General features: G+C 39.1%; 1 protein-coding gene across 20 annotated transcripts in view; it reads right to left on the bottom strand.

Annotated features, from left to right (window-relative positions):
• LOC135226765 (plasma membrane calcium-transporting ATPase 3-like) overlaps positions 1 to 13,106 on the bottom strand; it is a 538,460-nt gene that overhangs the window by 88,493 nt on the left and 436,861 nt on the right. For all 20 annotated transcript variants that reach the window (XM_064266580.1, XM_064266568.1, XM_064266575.1 and 17 more), the window contains 3 exons: positions 8,094 to 8,296; positions 357 to 632; positions 10 to 218 (listed from right to left, as the gene is read on the bottom strand). In XM_064266580.1, the coding sequence (XP_064122650.1) occupies positions 10 to 218; positions 357 to 632; positions 8,094 to 8,296 (688 nt within the window). The remainder of the gene's footprint in view (positions 1 to 9; positions 219 to 356; positions 633 to 8,093; positions 8,297 to 13,106) is intronic.

Genomic DNA, 13,106 nt, shown 5'->3' on the forward strand with positions numbered 1-13,106 from the left:
TGGACTTACTTCTTCATAACAATTTCTGAGGCACCTTTTGTGTAAATGCGAAATCCACCCCCCTCTCTGGGAATCACTGTGGACATGGACTTCCGCACAGAATTGAATGTATAAACACGATGAAAGTTTTCTTCTGTAATTTCATCACGGATCGCCTGATAACTTTTACCAAGATCCAAAACAAAACCCAACAGGGAGCATTCTGTTTTGTTGCCAACCTGCAACATAAGATTAAAATGTGATTATTCTTGTAATCTAATTCTTCCCCATCAGTAGATTAACATATGCACTCTACAAATGATTAAAATTTATTTCTATTCTTTACAAAATAATATTCTAAATAAAATGTATTGTACCTGTTTTGGGAGGTCTCCTGGATTGTCTCCTGGTAAAACACGTGAAGTGTAAGCAGAATTGATACTAATGGCGTGAACTATCAAGTCTGCAACATGGTGAGGCAGTGAATCATATTTTGGAGTAGTTTTGTGGTCTTCACCGCATACAAAAGACTGCACAACTGTCATACGATTTGTAGTGAGAGTACCAGTCTTGTCTGAACAAATGGAAGTTGCATTACCCATGGTCTCACAGGCATCTAAATGACGTACTAAATTGTTGTCCTTCATCATTTTCTGAAAATATAAGAAATAACATAGGTTCAAAAATCAACTGTGAAAACTACCCCATAGCAATTTTTAAATAAATGCATCGGCATAAAAAATATTTGATCTGCTTTTATACATGCAATCCATGGTATTTATGTACCAATAAAAAAAGTTAATATGAAAATTAATTTAAAAATAAAAATTGGTTAACCTGTTTACCAAGATTTCCACAATAAACCTGATTCTATTAATTCATTACCTAAAATTCCAAATAGAGAAATTTAAAGGTTTATTTGGCTTCTCAAAAAGGTTTTGCCAAACTTCAAAAATATTTGGTTGAAAAAGGTGCAACAGACAATGGCATTCACTCCAAGCAATCCTCTCTTATGTCTGGCCTGTTTTTGTAAACTTGGGAATATTAACTTCTCCTTTTTGATCATTTTTGTCTGTTGTCTACCCTTTCTTCAATCATCAGAGATTGTGCAATTTTGAGAATGTTTGTCTGACCTCACTCTACCTTGGTGACCAAAGATGAGCAGGTTTTTTCTGTGACATTGTATTATAATTTTGCAAGTGTCTTGTCTTGACGACTAGGAACAGACTGCAGTATCTTCAATTTATCTTAGCCTTTTCCTACAGTCTACAGTTAGTACTATATAAAGTCTGACTTTTTAAAACTGACTCTCTTAGGACCAGGCCACTGTCAGACCACAGAAAATCCTGGATGACATAAATCACACCGAATAAAGCCCCTAAGTGAACAAAGTCTTGCCATCTCATTCCGTATAAATATTGCTGGGTTATCAAAAGTAGAACAAAGATTATGAATAATCACTATCATTCATAAGGTTTAGTTTATAATGGAAATTCTAGCCGGCTCCATGCGCATCTCCCCAGAAATGCTTAGGCCTTTTCTTCATTAGACCTTAAACCACTTTATAAGTGCACTGTCTAATTCTGATCTCCTGGCACCTTTCAATGTTTTCTCATTTTTCAAACTTTTCCAACCTTCATTTTCAGCAAAAACCTAAAAATCTGCTGCTTTTGTTTTTTTTACACCGTGTGTGTGTGTGTGTGTGTGTGTGTGTGTGTGTGTGTGTGTGTGTGTGTGTGTGTGTGAGACACATCCATTTGTAAAAGTCAAATTGTGTAATAACAGTTGTATTAAGAATAACCATAATTCTAATAGAAAAATTGTTTTACATAATGTACTCAACTATATTTCATGCATTATCATATTATTATTAAATTAAAATTGAACATGGCAATCAGGTGTCATTTGCATCCTGGTTATGTTTACATTGTTAACATGCCATTGATTTCGGAAATTTGTTTTTCGTAAATTATCAAAGCTGGCTTTAAAAATTCAACTTTATTTATAAATGCCATAAATTAAGTAAAAGTGTGATTTCATCAGTATCGAATGTTGCTTTTGCCTCTTCCAAAACGTTTTGTGGCTTTCACATTATCCATTTCTTCAGCCACAGCTACAATCGTAAATCTAGAAGGATACTTACATAATAATTTCCTCTCCTCTGAGTGAAGGCTGAATAAAGATATGACAAATTTTTTTAATCAATTTGTATTTTTCATGACAAGCAAACCTGAGGTCTTAACATTAGGATAAATCTTCTAGCAACAGCTGGAAAACCGGTAAAATTAACAATTATTGTGTATGCAAGGAACTATTGGCAACTGTGCTTGATCATGAGCTATGTGGGAGCTCCCGCAATCCCTTTGGCATCTCATGACCGCACTGGTTACTCTTCCAACCCCGTCAACTGTCAGAGGGGTGGTTACAGGTAGTCCCTTTACCTGTTAAGACCTCAGGTTTGTTAGTTATGAAAAATACAAATTGATTACAAAAATTCATCTCACTGGGGGTTTGCCACCTTTAGCCAATTTCCGAATAAAAGAATTTCTAAGAATATTGACCTCTATCTTAGAACTGGATATATATGAGTATCTCAGGTTCATATTTCTGGGTGATTTATACAATGTCATAGTTCATTGCATTTGTGAAAGATAAGAAGCTAACTGTTCTAATAACAAACCAACGTGTCCTCTTATGTGGGCTCGTTATCATTCCTTTCTCTCGTTGCTAAAGAGAGAATATGTTGCTACTGTAAAGGTATCTTATAAAATTTATCACTGACAGCATGGCTATCTCACTCACCTCTATACAGTCCTTGTCCAGCATCTTCTGCAATTCCTCCCGAAGAGCCAAGGATTTCAGAGAATCTGGAGGATATGCCTTCCTGAGCTGTGGTTTGTCCAACAGAGGAGAGAAGTCGAATGGCAATAGGTACCCCACCCGAAGGACATCTACCACCCACTTCTCCGCCCCATAACTTTGCTACTTGGCACAATGGCCCGCCAGGCACCCCCCACCCGTGGTGCAGGAGAGGGAGAGGCGCCTAACCTACCGACGGCCTCCTTTACCTCTGTCCCTTCGGCCCCTTCTTGGCTTAAAGGAACGAGAGCAAAAGGGACGTCGGTCCTCTGACCTAGGCTGAGCCGATCAGGAAGGCCCTGCTGAAATCGAACTCCTCAACGGCCTACCAGGCGACGATCTTCTTGACTGCTACTGGACCTGGGGAGGATGAGGAGCCGGACGTCTCCGAGGACAAGACTACGACTTAGACTCCAACTTAGACACAGCCTGGTGCACCAGTCTGTCTTTGGTGTCAGCCCAGCGCCGGTCTATCGCATTTTCGAGCTCAGCCCGAGGAAACAAAAATTGGGACTTGAACAGATCTCCATTTCTCAATGCCAGCAAGGACTCTGTAAAGTGATCTCTCCATCCTAGATAATGCCGTGTCTCTTCTAATCAGAAGGAGTAACACTGAGGTGAGCCATATACGAAAACACTTGCCTCCAGACTGAAACAGACTGGCAAGCGTGGATGCACTCACCAACCCTTCTGGGGACCTGTCAGAAGCTATCTTGGCAATGACCACAGACCAGAAGTCCAGCCAAGAAACCGTCTGGAACATGGAGGCTGCCATAGATTCCAACGCTGAGGCTTCTTGTGGAGACAAGGATGGAGCCACCGACCTCACCTGCTCCAAAGTCAATCCCGGCTTCAGGCGAATGACATCTGGGTTAAGATGGCGCAACATCAAAAATGCAGAGTTCGTAGCACTTCATATGTCTCGTGAGAGACGGGGTTAGTAGCTTGGCAGAGTCTTTAGAGCGAAGCGAACCATCCCAGTCCGAAACAGACTGGATGTGCCCCAAAAAGGAAAGCTGAAGAGATGATTTGGGATCCTGCATAGCTCCCACCAAGGCTTCTGACCAAGAAGGAGTGTAAGATGACCGAGCCTGAGTCGTACTTTCCAAATTGTTGAACCCACGAATGAGATCAACAACTTCCGAAAAGGAAGACAAAAACCCATGTGTGTTTCCCTTCTCCTGCTTCGGCAACGGAGACCGACGACGAAAAGAATGTGTAGGCTCCTCTAAGGCACCTTGCTCATTAAAATTAACGGAAGGATCAGCAGCCAAACAGCCCAAAACACCAACTAACCTGTCTGGGCTGGGTCCACGTGCCGGCTCCCGAGACAAACCCACTACAACACTAGGAACATCATTATGCACTCCTCCAACAGATGACTTGTTAACATGTCCGTGAATGGTCACGGGCATGGCAGACGTACGAACAAGAGTTGGAGAGGAATCCCGAACACTCGAGATCGAAGGAGAATCCCCCCCAGTCAAACTCTTGGAAGCAATAAGGAGAGGGGGAGGCAAACACTCCTGCTGCACCAACTCCATGCTCACCACCTTCAACCTCTTGACAGGCACCTTGAGATCCTTACAGGCAATGAATAGGCCATGGGGAAGTAGGAGCACTTGCATAATGTGCACAGACAGGGGAGGTTGCAACACGTTCACGATGTGCATGGATGGGGAGATTGCAACACGCTCGCAATTTGATGCAGAGGACGAAGCAGCTACTGCAGACTGCACAAGGGAAGATACACGAACACTCTCCGAAACACCAACACTCGAGAACGCGTCCGCGTTGTTCCTCCCTCGTAGGCGAAGAAAGAGCAAAGTCCTTAGACTTCCAACGCTTCATAAGCCGACGTGGCGTAGAGGGGGAAGAGGGAGAGGAAGACTGCACTGGTTTCTTACGTGATCTCTTCGCAGGAGGCGGGGACGATCCAACACGTTTCCTTCCAGTCCTCCCAGCCGACAAGGCAGCCAACTTAACATCCAAAACAGAGTCCAACCCCTTAAGCACTGCCCGGCATATAACTTCAGACTGATCTGCAAGAGAAGGCTCCGATGGCATGGAAGGGAGATGCAGTGAACTGGGCGGCAGAGCTGACGTCACGGCTAAGAGAGGCAGTGCAGAGGAGACGACTGGGAGTGACATTATTGATGGAAGTGATGTCATGGCTTCCCCTTGGTCTGAAAGAGAAGCAAACGCCTCTGGAGGAGGAATACACGACTGATCCCGTGACGTCATCAACGGGGCTGACGCCACTGCTTCCTTCCGACTCAAAGAAGCGAGTCACTGGTAGAGCAATACAAGCTGGCTGACCTCGGCTACCCACAAAGACGAGGCTGTGGGGAGGGGGGAGGGCCTGGCCGGCGTGAGGAGGGGGGGGTAGCAAGCCTCCATAAAGTGCGCTAGCAACCCCTCCAAGGACGGGGGACCCCCTAACCCAAGCGTCTTCGAAATCGCCGCCATCTTGGATCCCTTCGACTCTGGAATAAATGAGAGTGATGAAAAAGCCTCCCCCTTCCCAGGAATCAAATTAACTCCTGAAGAAGAAGGGGCGACATTACAAAAATCAGCCTGGGGGCCTCCCGATACTTCCAGCGACGAATCAATGGAAGAAAAGGAAGGATACACAGGCACAAAGCCACTATGGGGGTGAATACTGCAGGAGATGAAGCATCGGGAAGAGGCAAAAAACCTTCCCAAGAAGGAAGAGTCGAAACCCTCCGATGCTCTCTCTTGCTATAAAACTACTCCCACTGCTCTTTAGGCCATGCCCAGCATTCCGTGCAAGGATTCGTTATAGTACAAAAATTAGAATGGCACCTGCTACACATGATGTGGGGATCGGTCACCACTGAAGCCAAAAAATGAGAACAGGGAAAACCTGAATTCCGGGCACACATGTTGACGAAGCCGAGAAGGAGCAGAAGAAGCCATAATATCAGCCACACACGCACACGCACACACTAAACACAAACGAAACGGGCAATGAACTGGGTGAAGGCCGAGAGAGGTCAACCACGACTCTCCCCCAGGCAGTTAAAGAAAAGATGGACACAGTGGCGTAGGTGCAAGGTCCTTGACCACTCTTCACCCGATCTACGCATGCGTTGCCAGATATCAGGAGATTCCTTGCTCTTCTTTTTAACCTGATCCAGCTGGGCGCTAGAAATGATCCTATTGTTTAGACCGAAGGTTTTTCACGTATGAACAAAGAATTGATATATAGACAAAAAGATACTTGTTCAGCCCTCTCTTTCTCTCTTCTCTGGAAAAGATATATGTATTTATGGGAGGGGAAGAAGTGTTGCCTATAGAAGTTCATTTCAATCTTTTGATATTGTAAGGAGTCTCTCTTATTGACTGTGTATATATTTCTAATGGTAAAATGTTTCAGATGACTTTGAAATTATGATATGTTTGATGTAGGATGATACTGTAAACATACATTTGGTATCTAAACTTTCAAGATAGGCAGATAAAAGCATTTTTAAAGGAGAGTTCTAAGCATTCTTAAAGGGGAGTTCTAACTATTCGTGGGTTCAAGCTACTCGTGGGAGTGTCTGGTACCCATTCCCCATGAATACGGGGGGAACACGGTACAGTAGGTATACTGGGTATGCAAATTACGGTTCTTTTGTATGCTCTAAATTTTTAAGTTTCACAATGTTGTCATTGGAAATAATCTGTAATTGTGTACATACGGAGCAAGATTCAGTTCTGAAATCCCCCAAAAATCCAAAAACTGAAACAATGCGTGGAGCTGCCCTCATTAGCCACTTAAGAACTAATGGCAGTCGATTCAAAAATTCTGGATTATGGGAGTTACTGGACCACAGAGTGCCGATTTAAGAGGCTGGAGTCTGTTGGACTGTATATCAGTTAAAAATGTCCTCAATTTATCAGTTTCTATTTGTAAGCCAAGTTCTGTCCTACAGTTTTAACTGGTTCATCCCTGCTTTACTATTGAAATGCACGGAGCTAGAACTATAACTTTGGGTCCCCTTGATGCAACCGATGACCAGGACTCTCTTGGCTGATGTTATGACTAGTAGTCTACTGTTCTCTACTGATCTTATTCATGACTGAAACCTTACTAACTGGATCATAGTTGGGTGGCTGGCAAAACGCTAAAGTCTAATGGACAGGAGTCTGAACTAACCATATCTTCCACAACTGGACTCCTCATGGTAATGTTCATAATTACTATTTTGATCATAATGAACTTATTGTTGAGACTAGGTCTCTAACTATCCTGTTATGCATTTTGATGATGAATGTAATTAACAAGCACAAGGCTAAATTAAAGCAGAAAAGTGATTGTGATTGTGAGTGGCACGTCAAGAGCCAGTTTTGGAGCTATTCAGCACATCTTTTACACCATTGAATGATGCACAGGTGTAAAAAAAGTAAGAGGGTTTGAAATGAAATGGAATCAGATAATTCTATACCCCATATAACAGTACATTTCAAGATGTATACTTTGGATATACGTATACTAGCCTTAATGTTTGTCAATTCATTCAGAAAACTTCAAATAACAAAAATCTTAAAATCCATATAAGTTTATGAAATTTAGTAATTTCTTATATCTATAATGGTTAATTTCATTCACATAAAACTCAGCCAAACAAAATATGAGACTCTCGAAGACCAACTATTGCATAACCTACAGATGGATAACAGTTTTCTACTAATTGTATACAGGCAGTCCCCAGGTTACGACGGGTTTGGCTTACAACGTTCCGAGGTTAAGGGCTTTTCAAGTATATTCATCAGAAATTATTTCCAGGGTTACAATGCATGTTCCAGGGTTACGACACCTACAACGCTGATCTGGCAGATGAAATATGACACCAAAAATGCAAAATAATCAATATTTCAAGGATTTTTTTTATGTAAAATGCAATAAGAATGCAGTTTACATGGTTTTCAATGCACCCCAAGCATTAAAAGTAAGGTTTCCTTAGGGTTTTTTATGATGTTCCGGCTTGCGACAACTTTCAGCTTATGATGCGTCTCAAGAACGGAACCCCCGTCGTAACCCAGGAACTGCCTGTACTGAGTTTACTAAAATTTACTTTTCAGATAATGAGAATTCTAAAGTACCTGGGTTTTAAAATACATTTTCACTTAAGAAAAAATTAAACAAACCAAAAAACAGTGTTCAATCACCATATGAAAAACTTCAATGATGTTGCGTGACAATTTAACACAATATCAGCTTGGATACATACAGCATTAAAACTCACCTTAACAGAGTAAGCAAGCGATAACGTAACAGCTAATGGCAGACCTTCCGGAACTGCTACCACCAACACAGTAACACCAATAATGAAGAACTTCACAAAATGATTGGCATAAAATGGATCCCAATCTTTGCCCTCCACAACAAAAGTTTGTACGCAAAAACGGAGAATCAGAATCACAACAGTCAGCACAGCAATGAAAGAACCTGGAATTGAACAAAATAAAGGTTAAGAACACTACTGACCAAAGTATATTCTCTTAGAATGCTAAGGCCTGTAAATGAAAATAGTTCCATCAATGTAAGCTTACTTACCACAACATCATAAATAATAAGCCCCACAAGCAAGTAGTACCTAGGATGTGATACAAACATACCTATAATGTGATACAAACATTTTTCTAAAAACTTCAATGTAACTTCATGGAAGCATTATTTTTCTTGCTAGTACACTTAGACATATAGTACACCTTGTTCAGCGTCACCTATGGCAACTGTAGTGGTTCCTCATTTCCTGTGAGCCGAGTGTATCCCAATGGACTCAAAACTTAACTAAGGCTAACCAAATGTGTTAGAGATGGTGAAAAACAGATGAAATATGGATTTCACAACTTTCAGGCCCTCTAGGGTGAGTGGTATCTGATCCACATATTTAAAGTTTAAAGACCAATCATGACAAGGAAGACTGAATTGGTATATTTATACTGATTAATTTTACAACACAAAAAATTGAGGTGGTTTAGCATTGCAGTTTAGTTTATTCTGCTATATATTAATACTGACATGGTTAGTAAGGATTGATAATGTTATGGAAGAATACTGCTGATATAGGCACATGCAACAGTTACTTACTGTACTGTATTTGTAGTCTCTCATTAATACTGCATTTACTGTATTAATTATTTATCAATGTTGAAGCTGTCAAGTTGTGGCTACATATGGTAGGGATAACAGATGATTTGAAAATGCTTTAACCAGCTAACTGCTTCAATTGTCATTCTTACACTTCCTTCTTTCTGTTATAAAATGACATTTTTGTTATAAAATTAAGTTTTATATAGATTACTTACCAAGTAATTACATAGCTATATTCTACCCTAACATGGTAGCTTTTAGAATTTTAAATTCTCTGTAACACGCTATTGTTTCAGTGTAGTTGATAAGTCCCACCCACTTACAGGTATAGATAGGTATAAAACTGCTGACAAGCTCAATTCATTTTAACTCTATGTCCATAAGAGGGAAGGAGGGAAGGCTGACTCTGTAATTGTATGAACTTGGTAAGTATATAAAAAACTTAATTTTATTATAAAAATGTCATTTTCATATAAATAACTTACCAAGTACTTACAAAGCTGAATCTCAAATTGGCAGGGGTTGGGTTTAATGGACACTAATGCTATCAAAGTTAAAGATCACATGACCAGACTGAGACAACGCATAACCAGCTGGCTACCAAAATCAAAACAAATAAAAAATAAGCAGTTCTAACAGAAGCTACATAAATGAAAATATCACACACGCTAAAGATATTAATGCGTACGTCACTGGATGGAGACAAGAGCAACCAGCCAGCGACCTAAACAAAGCTGCATGGAACACAAACAATGTTCACTTTTCAAGTGTTGTACCTATCTATACCCATAAGTGGGTAGGACTTAGCAACTGCAATTAAACAATAGCGCATCACCGAGAATTTAAAATTCTAAAAGTTGCCGTGTTAGGATAGAATATAGCTATGTACGTAATTACTAATTAAGTTACTTATATAAAACTGCCCTTTTTTATGGATTTTTCTATTAATTACAGACGTCATAAGTCTATATTTTATTAAAAAAGTAATTGTTAATTCTTTGATAATGTATGCAGACCTAAACTAGGAAAAAGTTAAGGACTTTCAAGATTACTTACCTTCACCACATTCATCTTTCAATAATATAAAGCTCAGGAACACCACATCTGAGCTTGAAACAAATATGCATAATCACTAAAAACTAAATTGATTATACCATAACAAATGTAATTTTGAAAAACATTTACTGTACCCTATACAAAAATTAGTACAAATTGTCAACATGGTTAGTATATGAATGCCATGACTAAGCATGAAAGAAATCGGCCAACTTGTCCTAGGTTAACTACAAAATATAAACATAAAACTGTCTCACTTCCTCAATTAATTCATTTTTATATTCATTCCTTTCTCTTGGCTAAAGGTTCAGTAAAACAGACACTATGAACAATAGAGCAGACATTTAATTCTGACATTGTGAATTATTGTAAAAATCATGCCTAAGCTATACTTTTCAACTACTTTATGGCTAACATGTCTACTAAAAAGCTTTGCATCAAAGGAAGAAAAATTTTTTAAACATTTATTAGACTTCTATAGAAGGGCACATAATTAACACTAAAGCGCTTTCTCACACTCCTTCGCATGCTCCACAACTACACTAAGTAGGAGCATTCCATTTTTATTAACACTGGTAGGTGCAACTGGTTTCTTTTACATGGAAAAAAGGTCTGCATGATTAATGAGTTTGTGAAAAAAAAATTTTAACCATAAAAATAATAGTTTCTATCAATATGGCCAACTGCATGCAGGTACACAAAAGGTAGACAGTCGCAAGCTGATAAGTGAACACTGGACAGAGCAGTTCAAATACTTGGCTTTAATGTTATAAAATCTTTCAGAATATTTCATCTTATTTATCCTCCGTCCTATTACTTGTGACTTTGGATACTGGTAAGTAATTAATAAGACTACTTTAATGAAAAATGGCTACTGCCATCAAAAGGCATAACAAACAGTGGTCTACAGTGCCCATTTTCCTAAACACTGCTTGTTCCCTTAGCACAAAATGAAATGACATGAAAGCTGGCAAGTTGTTGGTTTTAGGGTTTTAATTATTACTTGAAGTTAATGGTCTTTCACATGGCTTACCATAATTGTGGGTATTTGACATGCAATAAACTTGACATCAAAATATGAAGGCTGAAAATTTTTACATCCAAATCCCTATAAAAATTATAAGTATATAATATGAAACAGAAAGGGTATGAATTCATTGCTTATACAAATATATTGTTCTTAAACTTTGCGAACTAAGGATATTACCTATATCAAAGAATAGTATACAGTATATTACCTATATTAAAGAATAGTATACATGCAACATACCAATGGCCTTTTTATTTGAATATTCTAAGTATATGATTTAATGTACTACATCAAGGAATATATTCGAAGGGAGACTCTCGGTTTCATAGATTAGCTTCTAAGTAAATAATGTTTCAATTTACATGGATGAGACATTCTTATAAAAATCTAATATATTCATGCAAAAAACCAACATGACATATATCTTCGAGTCTGAGGATACAGTGACTTTATGGCAAGCTACATAAATTGACTTTCATTGTCAAGCAGTTACATTGAGACACCCATCTGTAAACTTCAAAGATTTCAAAATACAGTACCATATATAAAAATATATGAAATTAACAGAACCCTGACAAGATGCCCCTAACATTTCATCAAAAAGATACCTAACTGGTCAGCATCACAAGGACTCCAGATTATGTATTGTTACAACACTGAAGCATGGTGACGTCAATGAATTTTGACAGCTAAACAAGAAGAAACCAAGAAAGGTTGAAAAAAGGAAATAGATGAAAACAATACAGGTAGAGGACAAGAGAGTGTGATAAAGAACCTTTAGTATTGCCTATAATAAAATAGCTTGGGCACACATCGAGCAAACATAAATTTGTTTTCCAAGATGTTCAGCCCAAAATCCCCATTTCCTGAGATTGAGTCCTATTTTCCATCTAATCAATCACCTTTGGGATATAATAAAGAAGAGATACGACACAGAAACAACATGCAACAACGTAACACAGGATAACAATCCTGAAATATGCACAAGCTTGCAACAAGCATTGTTAAAATTTGGAAATTAGCTTTCCAGTATACCAACAGTAGGCATATAAAAATAAACTAAATACAATGGTAGATAAAAACATATATGATGTGGCATGACAGATGAAACACCCTTAGTGCCAGGGAATATCTTCTGGCAACAATAAACAATCTTTATGCATCGTCATAAAGACGACCTGACTCCAGATAAATTCTCTTCACCAGAGATGTGAATTTTTATCTAACTCTCTCCTTTGGACTGACACATCAAGACATGAAGTATAAGAACATTCTCCAGAATGTAAGAAAGGACTGGTAGGATACAGTTCACAAAAACTGTACACATTAAATATGACATTTTTATATTAAAAGTTTTATATATACGTACCAAGTAATTAGTTAGTAGTTTCATTTATTCGCAGCAGTTTAGATTCAAATTTCACAGTAGCAACACCGACATTCTGTGTTCAGAGTAAGTGACCAGTCTCGCTGCCTAGCGAGAGGGTTAGTGACTACTCAGCAGACAATACTCATTCCTTTTATCCTTATATCCAACAGAGGGGAGGAAGGAGGGCTCCTATAATGAAATTACTTGGTAAGCATATAAAACTTTATTTTACTATAAACATGTCATATTTATATAACTTACCTAGTAATTACATGGCTGATTCCCACACTGACAGGAGGTGGGAAGCATGGGCATATTCTACTCTAAAAGTATGAATTCCTATAATGAACTAGATATAGAGAAGTTGCTAGCATTGAAAACAATAATTGTAGTTCCTTGTTACTCAAGAAAGCCTGCAGTAGAAACTGCCTCTGGTTGGTGCTCAACTTGGCCTGTAGTGGCGCTGCAGTACAGCCGAGGGCCCCCTCTACTTAAGGAGGAGCTTAGTAGCGGAGGAGTACTCCAATTGCTAACAAACCATCAGTGAAAGGCAGCCAAAGAACTATCCAATGGCTAGCAGAACTTTCAAAGTGCCCATGCCCTGGGTGCAATGCCATAATAAAAACAACCAAATTATGTTGTCACCTACACTAAAGTAAAACAATAACCCATCTACTAAAAGTGCAGGGTGCTCTGGGGTACACTGT

This window comes from Macrobrachium nipponense, chromosome 20, assembly GCF_015104395.2.
Source record: "Macrobrachium nipponense isolate FS-2020 chromosome 20, ASM1510439v2, whole genome shotgun sequence".
In the NCBI taxonomy this organism is placed as follows: Eukaryota; Metazoa; Arthropoda; class Malacostraca; order Decapoda; family Palaemonidae; genus Macrobrachium; species Macrobrachium nipponense.